This window comes from Electrophorus electricus, chromosome 11, assembly GCF_013358815.1.
Source record: "Electrophorus electricus isolate fEleEle1 chromosome 11, fEleEle1.pri, whole genome shotgun sequence".
In the NCBI taxonomy this organism is placed as follows: domain Eukaryota; kingdom Metazoa; phylum Chordata; class Actinopteri; order Gymnotiformes; family Gymnotidae; genus Electrophorus; species Electrophorus electricus.
In genome coordinates, this window is record NC_049545.1 from 6517735 (window position 1) to 6542864 (window position 25130).

Consider the following 25130-nt stretch of genomic DNA (forward strand, 5'->3'; position numbering starts at 1 on the left):
GCTATTCAGATGGGTCGATGAAACATGCCTACCCTCTCATTCCATCAGTAGCTTCCTTCCCGCTTCACACTATCCAATCAAAGTGACATTCATTTCATACCGCAAGACATCTTATTCAGTAAATTCATGTTATCCAAAGCTTACTGCACTTTTCCTGAATAAATAAACTGCTTTCGTTGGCTGCTGTTCTTGGACTTGTTAATTCTTTCGTTTCTTTGTGGGTGAAATAGTCACCTCACGGCGCTGTCACATTTACCTCACCTTAAATCAAAGAATTGCTACAATGAGTCAGGGGTTTGTGACAGCAGCCTCGAGCCCCTGTGACTGACATCCTCTGAGCTGACAGGGGCTGGTGTACCAAGGAAAAGGAGCCCAGGATGAGATGTCACAATAGGTAGCTGTCGCGGTGCTCCAAACGAAGAGAAAAGACAGTCAACGAGACAGAACACTGCTGACAAGAACAACATATTGCCTTGGGGTAAATGTGTCAGCCATTGTTGGCTGTGTGAAATTTAAAAAAATAACAATTACTATGTTTCTTTCTTTTTTCATTAAGAGGCTCTGTGCTTGCTCTTGCGGTTACCTACCAAGCAGAACTGAGACATGCATTTTCTTGGTGAAGCTTACAAGGCGGATCTCGAAATTTGGCAAAGGCTGGCCAAGAAAGCGATGCAGTGCAGACAGAAGTCAGATGTTACTGTGGAAGTCGGACTTTAAAGGGACAGTGGTGGTTACAATTGTGCACTGCTGGGGATTGACAAAAAAACTATGCAGTATAGTTTATAACGGCCAGAAGAAATATACATGCATTTTTATAATAAAAGCAATTAAAAGCATTTATTCACAGATATAGTTTTCATCACTGATATCGATCAAAACGTCAGTTATTATTATCTTAATAAAGAACAGTATGTGTACCCATTTGGATGACAGAAGGGGTGCTATATATCTGAGGCAATATCAACGCGAAAAAAAATTACTACACGACAGTTAAACTACGCAGTCATATTAAAGATGCTATTGGAAACACATTACAAGCTTCGCTAATCAGTTTGAGCTGAAAAAGACAAACAAAAGCATGTAACATTTCTCTGTTGAAGTCTCTATCCCTAATAGTGGAGCTGAAAGCGAAAGGCTAAGTCGTTTTTAGGGTGCCAACACTTGTTTTAACTGGCTAAATCGCATAATATTAAGTGACGTATCCTCGTTATCGTTATCCGTGGGCGATAGGGTTAATTAAGAATGGCAATTCAGGACGCATTTAATCCAGTTTGATTTCGGCACAATTAAAATTCAGTTCACATACCACTCTTCAAGTGGTCCACAAATGAAAAGAGTGACACCTCGGTCTCCAAGACAGCGTCGTATTTCTGAGGCAGCATAATCACTTGGCTGCTCCTTGCACTGTTTCTCCCCGCCGCGTCCTGTGCGCTGAGCGCTCTCCAGACACTCACCACTCAAACGCGTTTACGCGCATCTCCGAGGAGCACGGCGACGGACCTTATCAAGCCAGTCACATAATTCGTGTACACTGGTAGGGTTATTTATGGCATTGAGCGACTCCAGTGTGGGGATTCGATGCAATGATTTTACCCGTTGTTATTTCCACCATCGATGTCAAGGTTGATCAGCTGAGGAACAGATAATTACGATCTCGTCTACGAGAGCAAACTGAGGACTGTCGGAGAACGGGCTGTAAGGACTAGCTGTCGTAATCGCGTAACGGGAACAAGTTTGGATGTTCATGGACTCCGAGGAAAGCGAAATGAGCAAAATGCTAATATACTGATGTTTATAATTTAAAGATGTATTTAAGAAGATAACGCTGTGATTTATCTTAGAACACCAAAAAGACAATTTCAGCGAGTTTTCCTACCCAAGAAATATTTGATAGGTGCTTATGCAGACATGTATTGCTTTATTAGAATGGATTGATAATCTTGTGTCTTCCGCATCGTTTACTTTGGCACAATGAAATCTCTCTTCTACAGCCGCTTTTTCATATTACTTCCGTGGGTTTTGATAGTCATCATTGTGATTGACATCGACACGAAGAGGTCATCTGTACGAAATACAGCCAACTTTTATCTCTCTCGGCTTGGAAACGCACCGCGGCCAGACAGAGCGGTCCGAACTACCTCTGCAGTCAACCGCACGGCTCTCCCCGTGATTTACGCAGTTACACCTACCTACACCAGAGCGGTGCAGAAGGCAGAACTCACCCGCCTGGCGAACACTTTCCGTCAGGTTCCGCGGTTTCACTGGATCGTAGTGGAAGACTCCAGTGCCCACACGGAACTGGTGTCGCGTTTCCTCGCCCGTGCCGGAGTCCAAAGCACCCACCTGCACGTCTTCACCCCTCGCAGGTTCAAGCGCAACGGGATGCCCCGCGCCACCGAGCAGAGGAACGCCGCACTCGGCTGGCTGAGGGGCCATCGTAGCCTGAACGACGCTGGAGTCGTGTTCTTCGCCGACGACGATAACACGTACAGCCTTGAACTGTTTGAAGAGGTAAATCGAAATAAATGAACGAAAGTTCAGTCTTTACCTCGCAACGAGTTTACAGCGGGATGTGGGCTAATTTTTAGGCATCACTCCGTTTCGCCAAAGGCTTTAAATAAACCTGTCGCACATACCGAAGTTCAACAGACCCATATTTTATTAGGTAATTGATTTGTTAGAGCCAAGAGAGACATCTTCTCGTTGTATGGATATTTGTTAGCTCTTGGGAAATTGGGCAGCCTAGCAATAACATTAACTGCATGCTCAATAGCGCTCAGTCTCAGACGAGTGAGAGCAGCCTGATAATGTGTAAGGAAGGAAGGAATATAATATATATTAATATATAGCATTCCGCTTCTGAAGGTTGGGTTGTATTGGCTCTACAAGACACTATCCAACACTTGACGTGTGCGAGGTGCAGAAGCGAGAGCTATGATGGGAGGATGACGCTCCAGCCTTGGAAGGAGACAGACAGCTAGCGGTCTTAAAAGGCCGCCTTTTAATACTATTTTAATATCTATTTAGGTTAACTAGTCGGATTCATATTGCATACAAGTAAATTGCCTGCACAAATGTCATAGATAGATAGATCGATAGATAGATCGATAGATAGATCGATAGATAGATCGATAGATAGATAGATAGATAGATAGATAGATAGATAATCTATCTATCTATCTATCTATCTATCTATCTATCTATCTATCTATCTATCTATCTATCTATCTATCTATCTATCTATCGTCAAGCAGGATAGGATTATACATTTTAGAGTTACTATTTCTTTCCCAGTACGAAGCAGAGCCTCTCGGACTGCAATCCATGCAGAATGAGTTACCCACTTCAAGTTAGATGCAGTCTGCCATAGTCATGACACACAGCCGACTTAACAATTTGACAATTTCACCTACATTTTAACTAGCCTAATGATAAAACAAAATAGAAAGGGATTCAAACACTCAACCATATCAAAGAATGACTCTGATTCAAATAAATAGTTTTACAGGTTATAATATATATATATATATATATATATATATATAGTATTTAGGATAATTGAAGAATGCAGAGATCATAATTCCAGAGCAAAATCTTTAACAGAGAGGGCAGGCAGTTATATTACATGAGGGCAGAGGTCAAGTGGCTAATAATGTAGGAGGATCTAGGGCAGGGGTTGAAGACTTCCACCAGCCATCTGCAATGATTAAGATTCCAATAATCTTTAACTGACTGCTTCGCTCTTTTCGGAATACCTGCAGAGCATGGAAGGATGGTCTGGGGAGTAAACAGTTAACCATCTAATGGAACCTTACCCACTTCAACATTGTGTAGTATTGGTGCAAGGCTATGTAGGTAGCTCCCTATTCAACCTTTCACACATCCCTCATTCTCATCCCCTATTCTGTCCTCTGCTTCTGTCACAATGCTCTGCAACAATTACACTTTCCCTCTTTATCTGTGCATCCACCTAGATATCCATGTGTGCATCTGCTCGTCACCCATAACTCCGTTTTTGCATCAGTAACCCTGTCCTCACTGCACATCATTTCTTTCCTCATTTTTAGTCCGTCTCTTGTCTCCTCCTTTCCCTGTTCTCTCCCTCTCTCCCTCTCTCTCTCTCTCTCTCTCCCTCTCTCTCTCCCTCTCTCCCCCTCTCCCTCTCTCTCTCTCTCTCTCTCTCTCATCTGCCAAGCGCAGAGTCGTGCGCCCCTCTCCCATCACCAGATCAACAGTCTTCACGCCGCAGGCAGTGAGAGTGAGAGACTCTTAGAACCTTCAATGCTGCCTTTGTCCTCCCTCCCTCCATCCCTCCATCCCTCCCTCCATCCCTCCCTCCACCCCTCCACCCTCCGTTCCTGCCACTCTGCTCGGCCGCAGCTGGACATGAAGCTGAGTGAAGGGCAGAGGGCCTGAAGGGCAGGCAACATCATCAGTGCGCCGACGACTGCAGCACCGCTCATCAGGACCACATCATGCACATCAGGCTCCATTTGGAGTGCTGCAGTCTCGCAGTCTCATTCCCACTGACTGAGGCAGTAACATTAATAACAAGTGGGGACTCCATCATGAAATCATAGAAAATATTACCACAATGCAATATGAGAGTACACAAAAAGAAAGCATTTTGCTCAGTGATGAGGAGCATGATTCCAGTCGTATATCTTCAGAAGCACAACTCCATACCAAAAGCAGGTTGGTTTGTTTGTTTTTTTAGGCTTTACTCCCCCAAGATATGAAATGCACTTCTGTGTAAGGCTCTGATGTCTTTTCGTGTTACTCAGGCAGTGCTTTAGGTCGAACCTTAGCAGGATCACGAGTCAACCGCGACAAACGGCGCCGCTCAGAGAGTAGGGAGCACGGCCACGTTCTCCACCAGCACCTTTCGCTGCTGACTCGGGGGGGAGGGGGCGTGCGCACCTGCGGACGATGCTCTCCTTTCTGGCTTTGATTCAGGCTCCATTTTAGAGTTCCATTATGTAGAAGAAGCCTTTTGAAAAGTCTCTTGGAGCAGAGGGGGAAGGAGGGAGTGGGAAAAGGGAAAGAAGGAGGGAGCGGGAAGAGGGAGCAGGAGCAGGGAGCGAAAGGAGGGAGCGGGAAGAGGGAGCAGGAGCAGGGAGCGAAAGGAGGGAGCGGGAAGAGGGAGCAGGAGCAGGGAGCGAAAGGAGGGAGCGGGAAGAGGGAGCAGGAGCAGGGAGCGAAAGGAGGGAGCGGGAAGAGGGAGCAGGAGCAGGGAGCGAAAGGAGGGAGCGGGAAGAGGGAGCAGGAGCAGGGAGCGAAAGGAGGGAGCGGGGGCAGGGAGGCATTCGATTTGAGCTGCTGAGAAGAAGCAACACTGGCAGGCAGGGGCTTCAAAGACTCGCTCGCTGCCAGCCTCCGACACTCCATTCTGCCATGCGTTGCTCACATGAATAGCACATCCATTAAATATTCAAAGGCCACTCGGACCTTTTGAGTGAAAAATCACAGGGGTTATTCATGCGCTCTCTGAGTTCCATGCCTCGCAGACTTTTATTTTATTTTTTTCTTCTTCCAATGACAAAAGGAAAAAGTCATTTGGCTTTAGGCCGTTTTACTTTTGTTTAAAAAAAACCCCCAAAGCCACAATATAAACAGTGTGCCGGGTGAGGTGAGGGTGATCTTTTTCCAGCCTCAGACTGGATGCAGGTGAATGGGAGTGTTCAATCTGAAAATGCTTTGTAACACAATCTCATAGAAACCCCCTCTCTCATCCACTGAATTCAATCAAAAGAGATGGCTTCACAACAAAGCACCGGTCGATCAACACAAACACTGTCCTACCATTTTATCATATCTAAAAGTGAATTTGACATCCCCTAGAGGAAAAACAGGTGAAGAGTACCGTGAAGCAGGTTTTTATTAAACGCAAATGCTGTTATATTTGAAGCACACACGCACAGACTCTAAAACGACTCCTTTTTTTCCCACCCCGTCAGATGCGGTCGACCAGACGGGTGTCGGTATGGCCCGTAGGTCTGGTGGGGGGGCGTAGATACGAGCGCCCCATCGTGGAACAGGGCAAAGTGGTTGGCTGGTACACAGGATGGCGTGCTGACAGGCCCTTTGCTATTGACATGGCAGGTAAGTCCTCATCTGCCTGCACTACAAAACTTAAATGCCCTTTGAATCGGTAGCAATGTCACATATCCGCCTTATAAACGAGTCAATGAATAACGCATGAACATGAGTACATAACTGGCACTGCATCAGCTGTGTGTTCCAGAGTCTCAGCAGTACCTCTCTTTGAAGACCCATCACTCTCTCGGTCCTCGGGTGTTACGTAGGTCTTCAACATCCGTGCCTTGCCTCCATCCAATCTCCCTTGGGTCTGGAGTCAAAACTAGCCACTTACACTGCGCCAGTCGCAGTCCAGCTGGGCAGGGATTCCTGTAGCGGCCTGCCTGCTGGGAGCCCACATGGGGTTTCTTTAGAGAACCACATCACAGAGGCTTCGATGAACAAAGTCCTTTCAAAAGATGCAAGGCAAGTAAACGTGGCTGGTAGAGCCCTACGGAGAGAGCATGGTGGAGAACGCACTGAAGGAACATGGTAGGAAGGAACAGTGAATCTGCAGAAATACCTCCCAGAGAGGCCGCGTTCGCATGGGCCCACCGGAATGTGTGCGCGCATTTGATTGTGACAGTGTGACTTGCATTCCTTACACTGCATATTTTTGTGCGTGTGTGTGTAGCATAAGCGTTGTTCGAATAAATGCTTTAAAGGCTTAAGTAGGTCGCACTGTGTACCACGCAAGTGTTGATTTTGTGGGGAAACAAAATCTTCATTTAAGCTTGTCTCTTGGCATAAATTACCACACACATTTTGGTTTCCTGGGTGCACTTTGCCAGTTATGGCTACTTACTCACAAATCAGCAGCAGTGTGGAGTTTTCATACTTCAAACGACACATTATGCCCCAAAAGCATTTTTTAAAATGGATTGCTGCCCAATATAGATTTGTTGTAGTTGACAGCATGCTGACTCTGTAAGAACCAGGGGTGCCCTTAATTAGAGAATGACTTCCCCTCAAAAAATGGCAAGCCGTAATAACAGTAATAAGATGATGTCAAGGCCTGGGCTGCAGGCCTGTAAAAAGCATGAACTGCCTGGCTTCAACTACAGGTCATTGCATTCAGCTGAGTGCTGGAGGAGGCGGAGCCAGAAGGTGCTGATGGTTCTGGTCAATTCTGATGTAACGCGATGGAGCTGGCACGCTGCGGGTTGGGGGGATGACTGTAATGGCACGGCTCCAGCTCTATAGCGTGGCGGAAAGACAGCAAAGCAGAATACTGCTCCCAAGTCTCCAGGCTCCCGCGCTGCCTCTGGATGTTGCACGGTTAATTAAAGTCCCGTGACAGGAGACCGCGTCATCTCATCCTCTCTCTCCCGCTTTTCCTCTCTCCCCTTTTTCGGTGCCCTCCTCTCTCCTCATAACTCCGCAGCTACTCCACCCGTGCCCCTTCCCCCACCCAACTCTGCTCCTCAGCTCTGACTCATCCATCCAGAACATCAGTGCCAGGGTTCATGCTGCCATCAGCAAAGCATAGCAACGTGTTCTCGCCATCCCTCGCTGCAATGCTGCAAATGCAACAAAACAACAACAAAAGGAGTATTGTTGGAGCTGCTTAAGCCACGCCAGCCCCATCCGTTGTGCTTGCCTCTGAACAAAGGCAAAGAACATCAAGATTATTTAGTATTCCCGCTGTACAGCTCATGCCTGGAGCAAACACAATTGCAGCGACAGAGGTCGTGGCCCGGCTCTCACAGCATTCAAATGACACCATCACCTGAAGGGGGCTCAAGTGTTTGTCTTGACACAGACGTGCCTTCTAATACACGACGGCGCCGTTCTGTGCGCCATAAAAGATTAAAAAGGCAGACGTTAGGAAAACTCCGCAGCGCAGCTACAGTGCAGGGCTTGACTGTGACTCCCACTGACCTGTGTGCGGCGATGACGATGGGGGCCCTGCACGAGCTGCCCTCGGGGCAGCAGGCGACAGTCTGGGCGCCCGTAGCCGCAGCGAGGCAAAGGGTCCGTGGTGGTGCCTGAGCCTGGCGCTTAACGTCATATCTGGAGAGCCCCCCCCCGAATACTGCTGAACGAGATAGGGTGCCAATAAACCAACGCAGCCATCTCCCTTGAGCTGTATCAAAGCGGCCTCCCTCGCTATGAAATAACGCACGTGTCAGATAGCGAAAAACAGAAAAGCTTAACAACAACAGAGGGAGACTGGCTGGCTCTCGTGTTAATGTATGAACACAGCACAGCAGGGCATGTAGGGATCAGAGAGAGAGAGGAGCTCCCTTGTAGCTCCGCTTATGGGAGAGGGACCCGGTTAGCTCGGATGAATCGGCCTTGCTGCAGCACTTACTGTGAGCTAGTCTCTGTGGGGCTGACGGAAACACCGGCGGTTTAACTAAAGAGCAGGAGTCCTAGAAAACAGCCTGTAACCGAGTAAAAGCATTCAATGGAAAACGGTGCTGGCCCCCTGGAATGGCTTTACTTCACATGAGTCTCGTGAAAAAAGAAAAAGCAATTGGGGGTAAACAAAAAAAAAGCAGTTTGGCCAAATGCTGTGCAGAGTGTATGTAAACGCAGGGGTGTGTGAGATGCAGGGGTGTAAGGCAGAGCAACGGAGAGTTTCTGTAACACGTGAGACTTGCTGCTCAGTGCTGTCCCTGATGGAATGAAAGGTACTAAGAGGCTTGATGTGGCTTGCATGAGGAACATCACCTCCTCTCCTCTCCCCCATGGCCAGGCTTCGCAGTGAACCTGAAGGTGATTCTGGATAACCCACGCGCCCTGTTCAAGAGGAGAGGGGCCAAGCCAGGCATGCAGGAGTCCGACTTCCTAAAGCAGATAACCAAGGTGGAGGACCTGGAGCCAAAGGCTCACAACTGCACCCAGGTCAGCACAACAGCCAGCCACATACAAATACCACGGGAGCTATCCTCAGCTCTGCCAGTGAGCAGCACCGCACCCAGTAGCCAACGGCGGCCAAGTGCTGGAGCAACTGTTTTCTTCCCTGCCTTCACGATTTGAAAGAAGCTAAATTCAAGAATTGCCGAGTACAACATGCTGCCCACTTGCAGTCTGAGGGGCCTTTTAGCTGCAGTCATTCCTTGGAGTCTAAGCAGGTATCAACTTGACAGGGAATATTGATGCAATTTCAGAATAGCATCCTCTTATCTGGTGGCACGCCTGATACAAGCCAATAAAAGTGGGCTTGGCAGGCTGAAGTACTAGGCTACGAGGTCACCAAATGCAAGCATCCGAACCAGAGCCCCCATACCCACACACGTGAGGGTATGTCCTCAGCTTCAGGTGCAGCTTCCACACTGCACTCATGCTCCTCCTCACCTCATGTCAGAATACGCTACACATCCACAGCTCTGCACGTCTCAACCAGTGCCATCATCATTATCATCCAATTATACTAATGGAAGCAGCACTAGGGTTATTAATAGTGACTATTAGTATGGCCGACATTACCACTAATCACCAACACCAGCCAGAGGAGGATGCACATCTTACAGTGTGTTACGCTGCCATTAATATCAGCCTCAGAGATATCCAACACAGGAGTACACTTAAAAGCAGAGATCTACACAAATACAGTGACAGTTACACAGCATTTTACCACAAGATACAGCTTAGTGAAACAGAAAATTGCGGTGAACAAAGGTAAAATGTAATACATCAGTTCCAGTTGTTGAAGTTAAAACATCAGTTACATTTCCAATAAGGAGAATACAACGAAGATGAAGTGAAATTGTGCTGACGTTCAAGGTCCGAGTCACTCGTCGTCATAGTTGTAGAAGGGCATCCGTGCAAAGCCTGGCTGTGTGTCTTAAGCAAAGGTCAGATTTCTGGAAGCGACCTGAAATCCCCCAACCCAGGGGAATGAGCTGCACCACAGCCAGGGCGACGTGGGCATCTCCCAGCAGGAGGTGCCGGGCGGCCTGCCCGGGGGGGGGCTCAGCTCAGCAAGGGTGGGCGAGTCACAGCGCTGAGCCATCAGGCATGACAGCAGGCGTGGGCGGCACAAGCCGGGAGGGAGAGGAAGATGCATGAGTGACAGAGGGCCGTGTGAAGGACAGGGTGACAGCTGCAGGGATCGTGGAAAGACGGAGGCCGAGGGCGGACAGGGAGCTAGACAGCGCGCAGGACCGCGCAGGCAGAGGAGCCCTTCACAGGCTTATTTAAGGCCACGGTGCCGAGGCTCTCCCACTTACTAATGTCAATCTGCATCTCGCTGCGTGAGAGCTCCGCCCACCACACCGTTCCTCAAACACACCCCCACAACCCGTAACTCACTGACACTTAAGTGTTTGAGCCCTATACTTACAGGCCTATACTATTATAGATTCTTTTTACTCAGTCAGGAACTCTGGCTATGAACACAACCGAAATAAACTCCGTTTTGTATTAAGCGCATACGAAACCCTAAAACGTGAAACATTCAAACCTTTTATCTGACTCAATATTTGACAGCCTCAAGCCATCAGAGCCATTTGGCTCCCACAAAAGGTAACTCAAACAAATTAAAGCCTACTGTAATCAAAGAACGCACACACCAAGAGTCAATGCGGAAAAACTCAATCTCATAATAAATGTCAGAGCCACATCACGCGAGTGTGTCCTCTCATTTCACTCACCTTAGGGCATACACTATCACCGCACTTTCAGATGAGATACCAAGGGAAAGGCTGCTCTGTGGAGCATGATGGAGTCTGGAGCTAAAACAAACATGGAACAGGCACCAGACAGAAAACCTAAATGTTTCCCTGAGGAATTTACTTCAGTTTAACCCCCTGGGACATATATTAGTTTTGGAACTAGCTAGAGGAGTAGGAGGGGTAGGTTGGTCGTGTCGTTCTGTGTTGAGAGTTGCTTCGTCTCCTGTTGGTACAAGCTCTGCATCAACGTCTTAAGGTGTCGCTTCAGTAGCTGCTGAATTAATCTTGTTGGATATGCAAAACAAGGCAATTAGCAGATCCGTGTGTTGAGGAAACGACGCATCCGTACTAGGCGAGGCCACTTTTTTTGTGCGCACTCCTGCGCGTGCTCAACTCTCACTTATAATTAGGGGAAGATGCAGGAATGGCTCAGGGAACCTCCACGCTCAAACTCCAATGACCTTGAACATAAACGGCATGAAAATACCACTGTGGGCTTATGGCTGTCAACGCTCCTCGTAACTGACCTCATTTTCCTTTTATATCTCTCCCCCCACCCCCCCAAAGAAACTCCTTAGCTGAGAAAATTAAATTATGATAGCTCTGCAACCAATGTACATTACAAAAAGGCTTCACCATTTTGAATAAGTGTCTTTGCTCTTCCAGGTCCTGGTGTGGCACACCCGCACAGAGAAGGTCAACCTGGGCAATGAACCCAAGAGGCACCTGGACTCTGTTTTCATTGAGGTCTAGTGGACAGGACTGCCATGGGTGAGCATACTGGCTGGACCAAGTACCCATCATCCTTGGCACTTGCCCATTTAGTGTCCACCTCTTAACTTCTAGTTTACTGATAAATGCTGGACGTCCATTGTGAAGGATCCCTCATCCAACCCAATGCTCTGGATTTATCACTGACCTGCTTCTGGCTGCATAAGTGGACTGTGCATCAGTGCTCTGATAAAAATATCCCATCTCATTGAGGCAGTACACTGGGTCGCTCGGTCCATCTCTAAACCCGCATCAATGGCTCGGGCTGGTTTCGGTGGCAGACTAGGTGGAAACATTCACTTTTGAAATCGGCACAGCATGTGCAATACAGGCTGTTTTGGAAAGAGAGCCGGACATTAGGGATAAGAACTCCAACAGTGATTCAGTGTCTCTGTGGAGAAGATTCAGCTTGAAGAACCCGATGACATCTGCTGGGGGCTGGCGGAAGAACACTAAAAGGACCAGTTGTTGGAGTGGGGACTCTGAGTTTAAAATGTACATTTCCTGAACTTCATGCTGTCTGTGGAATTTATACGGAGAGGCTGTGGAGACAGTATATGGAAGTATATGGAAAAGACCCTGCAGAGACGTGTATGTGTGGCTATGAGTGTGTTTGTAAGAAAAGACCAGACAACAGGAAAGGGCTTTGGGCAATGGTGCGTGCCTGCGTCTCAGCCCACAGGACTCTAAAGGACTAAACACTAAAGGAACTACCCTTACGATTACAACTGGCTTTATTCCAAATGTCCCTTTTAAAAGCAAAACAAGAAAAGAACAAAACATCAAATGAGAACTTTACAATAAATGAAGCATTAGACAAAATGATCACACAATAGTTCATGGCTATTCACTGTTTAATGCACGGAAATAACATTTTTTTTTTTTTTTTTTTTCCTCTGTACTAGGCACCAGAAAAATGTAAACACGTTATAGAAATAAACCTGGATGACGAGGTGTGGATGCTCACATTATTGCACAGCAGAGGGACCCTGTCTGATTGGACTGAAGCTCTGCCCCAGTCATGGGACTAGTACGTTGACTGGTGCGCTGTTGTTCAATTCCGATCTTCCTTACCCTGCCTTTAAAATGTCCTATTCGCTTCCCCAACAGGCTCTCGTGGACACCTTCCACGTTTTGTTCCTGCTCCCTGCCCTCCCGACTCTCTCACTCCGCCCCCTCTTCCTATTGGGCGTTGGGCTGCTGTTGAGTCGTCCAGGTTTATTTGTCTGTCGCTAACTGTGCTCCTCTGTAATGCACACATTAAAACGTCACAGTAAAGATGGAAGGGCTGGTAGAGCTGGCGAGGTGATGGGCTCTCTGGGAAGGGACAAACGAGAGATTGAGGATCGACGGCTTCTCTATCTTATGCTTACATACAGTACATCGGTTCATACGATAGCTGCTACAGGGCTCTGCGATACAGGGGTGTATACGGCGGTCAGGGAAGCGGGGAGGTGGTGTCACAAACATGATAGCCATATCTCTGCCATTTAAATACTATTACTCACTATTGATTTGGTAACGATATATTAGACGCTTGTATAATTGGTCCAGCAGCTTTCTTCGCTGATATGTACTTTTTTCATTTTCAACCCCAAAAATATATAGAAGAAGAATAGGAATGAAAAAAAACTGCAAATAAGACGGACAAAGCTGCCAGTCTCTTCAGCTCCACTCGATCACGCGGTCGATACACAGGAGGCAGGCTGAGCAGACGCTCTCCAGTAACAGAGTAGTGATGCTTAGAAAGGGGGAGGAGAATCAGTACATGGATAAACCTCTTGGTATGTACTCTGGTCAAGGGAGGGGAGATGGCGAGATGCTGCATCCTCTGTTGTCCTCCACACTCCCACGTTTGCTCAAGTCCTCACTTCCAGAGCTGGGTACTGAGGGTCTGACCAGAGGGGGGTCCCACCCAGCCCCCCATGGCGGCCCCGGGCTGCCCAAACGCCATTGGAGCTCCACCACCGTTCAGGTTCATTCCAGACATCTGCTGATTCATCTGGATGAGAACAAGAGGTAGAGAAAGAGACAAAAATCTTTTAGTACACATCTTGAGCTTTAACAGGAGAGAGAGAGAGAAGAATGAAGGCAGGTAGCACAAAGGCAAACATGAAAAACGTGCTGCAATAGGGAGAAAAGAAATCGAACTGTTAGCAAGCAGACCGTTTCTTTCATGTGCTCGGAATCCTTCTCTTCCTTACTCCTCAGGGTACTGATCTCTCCCTGCTGTCCCATAGGAGTTCATTTTCTGTCTTCCTGTGCTTAACTCCTTAATTCCATCGCTTTTCATTGCGCTGTTCCTCGGCCCTGGTTCCCCATCTTAAAGTCTCACCCTTTCTCCTAAGCAACTGCAGGCCTCCGCTCTTACCGATGAGTGGGAGGTGGGAGGATTTGAGCCTGGGATGCACTTATGACTGGGTAACGCGCTCAAAGAAAGAAGGAAAGAAAGAGAGAAAGAAAAGAACGACAGGGAAGAGAAAGAAAAGAAGGTGCAAAAAAAAGAAAAAAAAAAAAGTACACCTTTTTTCCACATAAATGTAAACTAGTTCTTCCCTCAATGTGCATGCACTAAAGGTGCCTGCACCCAGCTCATTTTCACACGTTTTATGTTCTCCACACAATAGCTTTCTACAGTTCGTGCACAAATTTCACTGAAAACCGAGAATGAAAAATACTTAAGCCCCTTCCTGAGGCTTGCCATTTCAGGTAAAGTCACTTTCTCCGGGAATTCATCAAGCGGTTTTGTAACTTATTTAGGTCTGTGTTTCTTCATATAAAAACGGATGTACTGCCAGATGCCTTTAACTCCAGGACACGCACTGGCACAAAGAGTCACCGGAGTGAAGAGGCTTTAATTAAGGGTGTGTGTGTGTGTGTGTGTGTGTGGCATGCTGGATTGATTTATGATATGTAATTAACCTCCTAGAGGCTGGGCCCTCTGGCTCTCGGGTTTGGCGGAAGGAGCTCGCTGGGGAAGGAGGCAGCACAAGGTGGGGGTTGTAAGCTGATACAAGCTGAGAGGTTCACATCATACGACCCCCCTTTTAATGAGGCGCGTTCAAACGAGAGAGGACTGAAGATTAGATTCTGCTAAAAGCTTTCTAGCTTTCTCCAGCAGGTCTGCGACAGCCAGGTATTTACAGCCCTCCGATGCCTAAAAGGTTGGATGCATTTCATTTCATGCGCGAACAAAATTGGTTTCAGAAACATCTATAGTTTTTTTTTTTGAAGAGCCCTACAGAGGTTGGCTGGTGTTAGAGTGATGGTCCACCCAGTTCAAACACCGTGTGGACATCACACAGCTCTGCTGATGTAGCCATCAAGTGGGTAAAGGAACAGTGCTTTGAAAATTTGAGTTGCTGTGCATCAGCTAAACCTACAGTGGGAGGCTGACTGATAAAAGTGGTGTGTTAAGTCTCAACACAATCTCTGGACTGACACATAGGCAAAACATATGAGCATTACTAGTTTCTCCCAAACACCTCCCTGTTTCTCACATCTTAATTATCTGACTACTTTTTAATCATGAACCATCTCTCTATGCGGTTAAGTGTGACTGAGTAGCCCCCTATTTTAAATGAGCAGTATGTGCCGCCAAATATACCAGCAATTGCGTAGTCAATCGTTCTCAGCCCCAAGCAACACCGAAAAAAAAAAAAAAAAAAACTGCAGAGAAAGTAAATCAATAAGGGCAGAACTGAGGCAGAGATGTTTACCTGTCCCATACTCCACTGGGTCTGCTGGCTTGGCTGCATGGCATACATGTTCTGAGGGGGCACCACGCCTGCTGGCATGGCTCCGGCCTGCGCTCCCATCATGCCCGGTGCCAAGCCCATCACTCCTGCCTGGGCGTTTCCCATAAAGCCGTTGGGCATCGTCATGCCAACCATCATGCCAGTGTTCTGGCCCATCATAGCCCCGCCCTGGCCCATGACCGCGCCCATCATGGTAGTGGGAGGCATGTGGCCACCCATCCCTGGGAAAGCCTGGAAGTTAGCTTGAGGCTGTGCAGGAAACTGCATCTGAGATGCACCAATGAACATAGCAGCTAGGGAGAGAGAAAACATGCAGATCAGCTGGAAAAAAACAAAACAACAGATCCAGATAAACACCCTCACTAGGGTTACGCACATAAGGACAAACGAACAGCATGGCAGACAGCAAGCAATGAAGGACAGGCAAAAGGAGCGCATCGATCCACGGAAAAACACACACCCAAAAGGAAGCACAGGCAGCGTGTGCACTGCTGCGTGGTCCCGGGCCCAACCCTGAGCCAGCGAGGAAGGAGGGGAGGAAAGGCGCAACATGAAGGGGTTTATTAAAAGGCTATGTGAGGGTGGAGAAATGCCAGAGCCCTGCCCACGCACTCTTCCAGGAGGCAGGGACTCTTAGAGTATCCTTGTGCTGAACCATGCACCGCCTGAATTATTGATGACTTCCATTAAGGCATGCCACCCACCTTAAGGGACTTGAGGAATCTCTCACACACACAGACGCACACAGAGCCACACGCATGACTGCAACTCCATTCCAGTTTCTTTCACTCGCACATACATAATCAACCTAAACTTGCATCAAAACCCTTGTGACAGGCACCCATCACTGCTCCAACACTGGCTACTCGTCGCAGACGCGGGGCGCTGTGGGAGGAGCGGTGCAGAGGCTGTGGACGTGGGGTGTGTACCTTGTGCGGCCTGCTGTGGGACAGTGTTGGATCCATAGAGGGAGAGGATGGAGTCCTTGGAGAGGGGTTTCTTGGTGGAGTCCTCCGCCTTGCTGCTGCTGCTGCTGTTCTCGCTGAACAGGTCCAGGTCCGCTGGGGCGGGGGCGCCTCCCGCTGGCCCCGGGGCCCCGGCCGCCGCTCCTGCTCCGGGGCCTGCTGCCGAGCTCCCTGGAGCCTTGCTCGAAGTGGCCTGCAGAGAGCAGCGGAAACACTCACTTCGCTGCTCTTTCCTCTGCTAACGCACTTTATGGAAAACACCGCACGTGTCAAAGTGCTCATCAGCGCAGACGCACGCGAGCGCGTGGACGCCATCTGTGAGTCTTAAAGAACTGAGAGAACTGGGCCCTCAGCCATAAAGCACACCTGTCAATCCCACTGGACCTTGTCTCTAAACGGCACGGAATGTGAGTCACAGACACGCTTGCGCGTGCAGAACACGCAGGAAAGTGGGCTCGAACACATAAGCGCACAAGCGTGCATTCAGAAGTTCAGACATTCAGTCAGAGATGCTTAGGTGAGCTCGGGACGTCAAGAAAACTAATAAGGCGGAAAATCTAATGAGCGCAGCATGCAGAGTGAAAAGACCAAAGTGTGCGAGCTGGTAAAGATAGTAACACATTTATTGTGCAGAAAGAGAAGAGAAACATTCACCCAGATATATGCAAGGAGAAGGGGTTCATCATCTTCAAGTGGGAAACGACATTAATTGGGGTGCAGCTGTGATGAATGAACTCAGGATGTGAAGACACACTCCAAAGTTTACACAGTGCACACACAAAGGCACGATTGGCTGAGGACAGAACGCGCAATCAGCGTGCCGCTGTGTGTGTGCGCGTACAGTCGGTGTACCTGCACCCATTGGCTCAGTTACAGAGGCATGATTGCAGCCTTCCACTCAGCAGGCTGTTAGCAGTAGGACTGAAGTCTCTCTGGTCACGCCGTGCGCTCACCGAGATCCGTTCACTTTAGGATACTCTCCATAGTGTTATTTAAATAAACCCGTATACGATTCAGTCAAACCAAACGGACGGGGAGGTTGTTCAGGGAGCAGGTGGTGCTCTAGTGCTAGCCAAAATCCTTGCTGAACGTGCTAGAACTGCCATTTTCTGGCCCATAAACACCCAGGTGCCCGCTAGTTGTAACGAGTTTTCATGAAACTATTTTTTTTTTTTTTTTTTTTGAACACTTTTCTACCCATGACATTTAAATGCAGTGCAGCAGCTTTAAGAACGTGGATGTGATACAATAGCGCATAACTGTGCTCAGGTAATTGTTGTATTTCTCCAAACAATCCACACTCCCTATATAAACACAAATGGCATATATACACAACATATGTGCACGCCATTTCTCCCTTTGTACGGACAAAATGTTCCTGACAAAATCAACAAGCTCTGGTCATTGATTAACTGTAATCAATCGTTTAAACTTTGCTGAAGTTTGTCTTACGTCCACCAACAATGCTACTACCTTTAGACTTCTTTACAACACAAGGAAGGAACTCACAAGTTCTTCACAAGACCAGGCGCAAAGCCACATCACGGCAGGGAAGGGAGCGCCGCTGAAGCTCCGAGGCTATGCTAGGCGGCTAATTACTACACCCTTCAACTATCCTCCAGTCTCTCACCAGCTCATTACTCAGAGGCATGAACCCAGGGGTGAAGGAGTGCCAGCCAGCCAGAGCAGAGCGGGCAGAGAACGGAGGAGGAGGAGGCGTGAGGAGTGAGGGTGGAGAACAGGGCGGAGGAGGAGGAGCAGAAGAAGGGAGAGAGCCTCTCATCACACTTAGATGGAGGTGTTGCGTGCAGCTCTGCGTTTAGGCATGCAAGGGATCACCTCTTTCCAACGCGCCTGATAAGAGCAGACCAGTGCAGCCAGGCCAAAACATGCCTGACTCATTAGTCTAGCGAGATGGCCTGCATGCAAATGGACACCCGCACGCACGCACACCCACCCCAAACCACATACACACACCCCCCCACTCAAACAACTACACACACACACAGCTTCCAGTCAACCTGAATTTATGTAAACCTGCTTTATGATGGTCCGATGTTAAAAAGCCCTATACAAATAAAACCAAAACTGAACTGAACTGGACACACGAGGCTTGTCGCCAAAAACGTGTGAGTATTCTTCTGTCGACTTGTGGAGGGTGTTATGAAAGGAGCGTGCACAAGCCCACACGAGCCCCTCCCTGTACTCATCATGTGACATTTGAGGAAATCAATCAAAGGGGTCCAACAGTGGGATGGGGAAAAGCTATTAGAATGAATAATAGATGAGGTGGGGGAACCAAGACCACTGCTATGTGATTCAGAGAGAGAACTGTTCTCATTCTTCTACTCTCTGGTGTGCATGTGCGTATGAGGAGATTTTCACTGCCTATACATTCACACATGGCTGAAGACGCTCTCAGAATGTGTGATTACAGATATAGAGTGTAATCTCGTAGGGATATAAATATTCAAGTGATCCACCTCTGTGGAATTAAACAACAAACATCTTGCACCAATAAATATTCCTGCGCATTTACTCCCACAGGAACACAGTGACACACATGTAGTGACACACAGTACTGCACAGTGTTTCCCTGACATTCAGAGGAGACCATAAATATTCCAGCTATGACTCCAAACACCTCCAATCCCAGTACCAACTTGTACCCTCACTCTCTCTCTCTCACACACACACACACACACACACACACACACACACACACACAGAGAGAGATTCTTCTTGCGAAACAGAGGAGGCTTTGTGTGATTAGCAGCCCCACACAGATAATTAGCACTCCGGTGATGCAGAGGGTTGGGGTGGGCGAATCCAGTTCCACTCTGCCTGGGAAACCACAGACAGCCCCGCTCAGAAAGCCAAGAACGAGGGAAAGAAGAGAGAGAATAAAAGTGCTCGCTAATGACAAATGTGCTTGTTTGGAATCACTGAAGATGATGGTTCGCAACAGCGGACACACCGACTGAGTGCCAGGCAAGATACTGACACCATCAGCTCCAGCAGCAGAACAATGCAGCACGCTGGTGCTCGGAGACTAAGGAACACAAGTTAGCAAGGCTGGCAGCACCCAACACTCACATGGAAAAGAAACGCTCTGAAACCCCCAAGCGGCTCAGTTTAGGCATGGACACTTTACAAGATTCGCAAGCAGCATTTAGTGCAGCATCTCAGCTAATAGATGCTACAGTATAGATGCAAACATCCTCCAACACCTCTAATCCTGTATGGCTTCAGATCCGCATGTGGAGCTCTCTCGCTTTAGATCTGCACTTCAATTATCCCGGAGCTTGCGTCACACTGACTCGTTACCATATTCAAAACCATTTGTCCGCAGACGCCCCCAAAACATTCGGGAGACAGAGAGAGAGTAACATGACCCTTCTTCAACACTGTAGCACTGTGCGCCACACCAAGCTAACCTTTAACATGCACATCCTATTCACAAAGTCAAGGACACTCCTCAGGCAGCTTTCTTCTGTGAAAAGGAATTCACACACACAGACACACACAGACACACACACACAGACAGACACACACACACAGACACACAGACACAGACACACAGACACAGACACACAGACACACAGACACACAGACACACACACACTCACTTATTCGCTGAGAAAATGACAACTGCTGGAATAATTAAGGCCAGTTCACACAGGCTGGGAAGAGATGAATTAAGAAGCTTTGGCCCTACTGTCCCTGAGTCTTGAAATATGTATAAATGCTCTTGAAATAGTCCAGCAATCTGCATGTGTTCAAAAGTTCCAACTACCTCACAGACATGCAAAGCAGCCTATTTTAAAGCCAACGCAAGTTAACCTGGCCAGCGGCGTTTCAGAGAGGCTGGGCCAGACGCACTCCTCACAGGACACGTCACTGGGGCGAGTGTGTGGATGACCACAGAAAACTGATCCCATCACACATCCACTCCAGAGAGACACGGACTCTTGCATTCTTTGGTATGGAGAGTGACCAGCAGAGCAACTGTGCTGGAAACAGTCAGCTTAATAACAGCATCTCTCAGAGTCTCCAGTAGCCCCAAGCCCAGACGACAGGCCGATCCCTTTCCACATAACAGACATCATTGTAGTGACACAAACACTACAATGAAACCAGGCCACTGAAAGCCCCAAATGAAAAAGCCAACAAGCCAACACACTATCACATACACGCAGCCAGAGAAAAGCATGGATATAAGCATGGATGTACTAAATTGTTGATAAATGAAAGCGTGTGCATGGCGGGGGATAGCACAGTGCAGCCAGCAGGGCTGCGAACGGTGCACCCAGGTGCCCGCCGGAACGCCGCAGTGCCAGCTTCCACGCATGCTGAGTCGCGGCGGAAAGCAGGCAGAACAGCTCGGCTTTCGTTAGGCCGCGGTCATACTGAGAGACCATCTGCGCCGGGGAGGTGGGGGTGGGCGCACTGCAGACAGCTTAGCTCCGTGCCCGCTGGAGCCTGCGTGGACGGGTATGTGAAAGCGCGCACGCACATGACACAGAGGTGTTTACTTCTGTTTAGATCCGTCCCTAGTGTGCTGTATTTTCACTTGACGGGCACATCTGAGCGTCTGTGTGTGTGTGAATGATTTGTATACAAACACAGCCGCCTAACTATGGTTCAGTGCCATCGAGCCCGTATGCTCTCTGTACCTCTCTCTGTGATGCTGGGTGTGTATGTACGAACACACATACGGGATGCTTCTGTGTCATCTCCAGCTGTATCATGTGTGGTTTCAGGGCTTGGTTTGTGCACGAGCAGCTCTGGATGAACCTATGGCATGCTGGACATGAGCTCAATGTGACACGGGACCCTGTAAGTAGACCAATGCCTGCGCTCAGAGAGACAACGCTGCCTGACCCACGATGCCAGCCATGGGCACGGCGCTGGAGGGCCAGGCTAGCAGTTCTGCACCCTATCAGCACCGGATGTGCTCTGCTGCCACCACACCGCACCAGTGTGCAGGCATGGAGAAACGGAAAGGACTTTGTAATGAGTCCTAATCCTAAAACAAGAGGTTCAAGAGAAGCTACAGGGTGTTCACGAGTCGAGACTTGTGCCATACCGCCAGAATACACAGCAGATAATACTGAAATGAGGCGACTAGCAGGCCCTTCAATAAGAAAGGCGGTTGGGTTGGGGTGTCTAATGAGGGAAGAATATGCTTCGCTACTTGAACTTCATGGGGTAAAACAGCAGTGCAATCACGCAGCAAGCATGCGGCAAGAGTTCTGGGAAGGAAAGGGCTGTATGCAGTGTGTGTGTGTGTGTGTGTGTGTGTGTGTGTGTGTGTGTGTGTGTGTGTGTGTACACGTGTAAAATCTCCTGGGAGAGCCGAGAGTAATGGGAGTTGGAGGCAGATGAGATGTGAAAGGAGGCGAGTGAGGGAGTAGATTAACATGCAGAGGCTGGAGGCGCACGGAGAGAGCGGGGAGGCGACACCCTGGTGGTCTCTCATCAGGGCTTGAAAAGAAAGGAGCGGGTGCCCCTCCCTCCGCTCGCCTCCTGTGTGAGAGTGGAGAGAGTGGTGTTTCAGGCCGCCAGCCAACCAATCACGGTTGTTTGGCATGATCAACAGTTCCTGAATGCAATCGCTTGGTCCCAGGAAGCGGTGGTGCACTTGGGGTCTGGGAGCTCAGTGCTCCATCTCACACCTGCTCCTTCCCTGCCCTCCCCTGGGCCCTCTCTTTCCGTCTACACCACAAAGAACACAAATCCTTACTCACGCACAAGTGTAATCGTATTGCCGCAAGCAATGCGTCTTAAGACACGCAAAAACAATAAAAAACCCAAAAGCAACAATAAAAAAAACCCCCCCAAACAAACAGAAAAACCCCAAAAAGTGCCTCCAAATTGGTTGGAGTGGCTTACGTGAAGCCGCAACGCTGACACGTCCTCCGTGTGATGCTTCCGCGCAAACAGCACACAGGGTGAGAAGAAAGGAACGCGTCTGCTACCTCGAGCAGCCCACCGCATGCCGCCACATAACGATGCAGGAAAGAGGCGGAGATGACAGCCTGCAGTTTCACCGCTCAGCTCCGCACACACTCCGCGCACACCCTCACCACATTACAGCGGGTTAAATAGATATTGATGATTGTGGCATCGGTAGCTCTCCGGTCATTAAGTAGCATTTTAGATTCCAGTCCTCGCAACGAGCATTTGCAGGCAGGTGGTCTCGTGTGACAGACACGTGCGTGTACGTACTGTTGCGCGTTTTTTTTTTTTTTTTGGACCCGCTCTAGCTGGGTTCAGAGGCGCTTGGTTACTAGGCTGCTGCAGTGGACGACGCTGGCGTCACCGCTTCTGAACCTGCAGCCAGACTGTTCAACGCTGATTGAAGTGGGAGAGGCTTTTGTTGGAGCCGCTGGTCTCCTTCCCACTGTATCCAACACATCTCCGGGCCTGAGGGGTCTGGAGGCTCAGAAGGCGCAAAGGTGCAATGGGATCCGGGGGTGGGGGGAGATATCGGGGTGCAGAAGCTCCCCCAGATCAAAGGCAAATTGCTCTTCACGCCACAATCCTCCTGAGTGCTTGCCAAGCACATGCGCATAAAGTTGGAGATGCACGCTGGCCAACCAAGGATGCGCAAAAGTTGCAGAGGTGCCTCCAGACTCTAGAGAGGCTGGCCCCGCCCCTGGGCAGGGAGAGGCAGAGCAGGGTAGGGGAAGTCCTCTCCTCTGTCCCCTACTCCTACATCCCTCTCTCCATATCCCACTCCTCCTCCTCCTCCTCCTCCTCCTCCACGGTCTCTTTCCCCTTGCTCTCAGGAGGAGCAGGCTAAATGTCAAGTCTCTTACATTATTCGCAGTGCATGTTCTGCCCCTGGCAGACCTTACAAATCAATCCTGTCAGCTGTAACCAGAAAGATAAATAAAATCATTTTTGTTTGCAGAGGAAATTAAAACAACCCAGTGTGACCTTTTGCGCCTCCCCCTTCCACAGCAGCTTTAAGTGGGGGGCGGGGCAGGGGAGGATTGATATGATAAGAAAGACAGATGCCAAGCCGCCTCTTAACCCTGCAGTGCAAGTGGCCCCTCTGTGAACCATGATCAGCGATGGAGTGGGCAAACAGGAAGTGAACAGGGAGTTGATTTCCTGTGTGTCAGAGAAAAGGGGAGCTTTGTCTGTGCTTGTTGCCACTGAGGTCAGTTCAAGATGGGGCCCTAGGGTGGATAACTGCCATGTGAATATACTGCTCTAGCTTTCTTTAGCTCTGATTGACTGACAAACAAAATTCAGTCAATTCAGTTGATTCTGACTAAGCTCAGAATTACGAGTGTACAGTGCATTCAGAAATATCACAGGGCCAGAGTGATCTACGTTCCCTGCAACTACAAAATGAAAAAAGACACCAGAATGAATGGGTTAAAATGCTGGCGAGAGGCTTCTGCGCTTGTGAATGCGTGTTAAATTGACTGAAGCTTGATTTTTTTCCTACTCTGAACATAATGTTTATTAAACAAGTTATCAGGACAGGGGTTGGTAGGCAGGAGAGGAAGCTACAAGAAGGCTATGTAAAAGTGCACAGATGCCACTGTGTACCTGGTTTGTGTTGGTGCTTGATGGCAGAGGGTTGGACACCATTGGTCCGAAGATGTCTAAATCATCACTGATGGGAGGAGCAGCTCCAGATCCCGCCCCTCCGCTAGATGTGTTGACTGCAGGAGCATCTGAAAGAGAAATGAAGTGCATAAATACAATTAAAACAGTCACAATAAACACAATATAAAAGACCTGAGCCTATTGTTTTCTCAAGATAGGGAGAAATAACACAAAGGAGAGAGAGTGAGTGAGTAAGAGAGAGCAAGAGAGCAATAGAGAGACTGAATTTCAGTGCCCGAGGAAGCTTTGGAAGAGAACACACTTAACAAAATTCCACATAATTAAACACCAATTAAAATGTGGTAGCTCAGTGGTTAAGATACTTGACTTGTAATCTGAAGGTTGCTGGTTCAAGTCCCACCACAACCAGTGGTGGTCCCTGAGCAAGGCCCTTAACCCTCAAGTTGTCCTCATAATTCTAAGTCGCTTTGGACAAAAGCGTCAGCTAAATGCCGTAAATGTAAGTATGGTGTCCATTCGGTAAGCATGACGACACTAAAAGCAATAACAATCCGTGTTGGTCCTGCAAGCAGAATTCTCTAGTAATGCATGAAAAGCAAAACACAAACATGTGTACAGTGTAATTAGGTTGATTTCTACCTATTGAGGAAAAAAAATATCTAAAGTTTTGGATATATGTAAAATCCAGTAATCAAATTATACTCAAGCATGAGGTACTTAACTCCAAGAGCTGAGCCCTAAAACAAGTCCCCTCGCTCAGCTAGTCCTGAGCAGTCTATCTGGAAGCCTGAGACAATCAGACAACACCAAATCAAAATTACAGTGCTTTTAGGCCCTAGACAAAATGAACTGGCAGAATCTCTCTACATAGTCAGAGGCCCACAGACACACACTCAGTAAAAGAAAGTCTGTATGGTGGTGAGGCCAAGTTGCAAATCTTCCTTCACTGTGAAAAATTAATTCCAACACTACTATACTTTTAAAAAAAAAAGAAAAAAAAAGAAAGAAACCCTGAAAACCATACTCTCAAATTTTTAAGTTGTTGCACCCTGTGAAAAAGAATGAAAAATAAATCTAAAAGCCGCATATATCACTGCAAAACATGTGGTGACATTCTACTGCCAGAAGGAGACACAAACACAAACGCTTTGCCCCGTTGCCTCCAACGGTTTTATTGGCGGTGTTGTATTTGCAGTTATCATTGCTTACTTCCACACTCACTGGTGTTATTTTGTTAGCACTGCCTTTATTGCTATAACGATATGGATGCTATCATTTGCACCAAGAATGTTCAATAGAATTAGGATATTTCATTGTGCATTAACAACTGTATCTGAGACAATCCA

The 25130-nt window shown here is 48.2% G+C and overlaps 2 protein-coding genes across 7 annotated transcripts in view; one reads left to right on the plus strand and one right to left on the minus strand.

Annotated features, from left to right (window-relative positions):
* The first annotated feature begins 874 nt into the window (after positions 1-874).
* Positions 875-12425, plus strand: b3gat2 (beta-1,3-glucuronyltransferase 2 (glucuronosyltransferase S)). 2 transcript variants are annotated; one of them, XM_027022959.2, is made up of 4 exons: positions 895-2511; positions 5958-6102; positions 8780-8928; positions 11367-12425. In XM_027022959.2, the coding sequence occupies exons 1-4, from the start codon at positions 1972-1974 to the stop codon at positions 11451-11453; spliced, it is 921 nt and encodes a 306-aa protein (XP_026878760.2). In that variant the 5' UTR covers positions 895-1971; the 3' UTR covers positions 11454-12425. The 2 variants fall into 2 exon arrangements, with proteins under 2 accessions (XP_035387217.1, XP_026878760.2); XM_035531324.1 differs by lacking the exons at positions 5958-6102; positions 8780-8928; positions 11367-12425 and adding an exon at positions 4201-4689 and having other exon boundaries at positions 875-2511.
* Positions 12188-25130, minus strand: part of smap1 (small ArfGAP 1) — a 69854-nt gene continuing 56911 nt past the window's right edge. For all 5 annotated transcript variants that reach the window (XM_027022958.2, XM_027022955.2, XM_027022957.2 and 2 more), the window contains 4 exons: positions 23764-23891; positions 16159-16387; positions 15191-15522; positions 12188-13473 (listed from right to left, as the gene is read on the minus strand). In XM_027022958.2, the coding sequence (XP_026878759.2) occupies positions 13339-13473; positions 15191-15522; positions 16159-16387; positions 23764-23891 (824 nt within the window). In that variant the 3' untranslated portion in view covers positions 12188-13338. The remainder of the gene's footprint in view (positions 13474-15190; positions 15523-16158; positions 16388-23763; positions 23892-25130) is intronic.

What these genes read in the sequence shown, in the direction of transcription:
- b3gat2 (XM_027022959.2), top strand. Translation starts at nt 1,972, where the DNA reads ATGAAATCTCTCTTCTACAGCCGCTTTTTCATATTACTTCCGTGGGTT. An exon ending in CTTTGCTATTGACATGGCAG is followed by an intron (nt 6,103 to 8,779) that starts GTAAGTCCTCAT and finishes CCCCATGGCCAG; the next exon opens with GCTTCGCAGTGAACCTGAAG. An exon ending in AGGCTCACAACTGCACCCAG is followed by an intron (nt 8,929 to 11,366) that starts GTCAGCACAACA and finishes TTGCTCTTCCAG; the next exon opens with GTCCTGGTGTGGCACACCCG.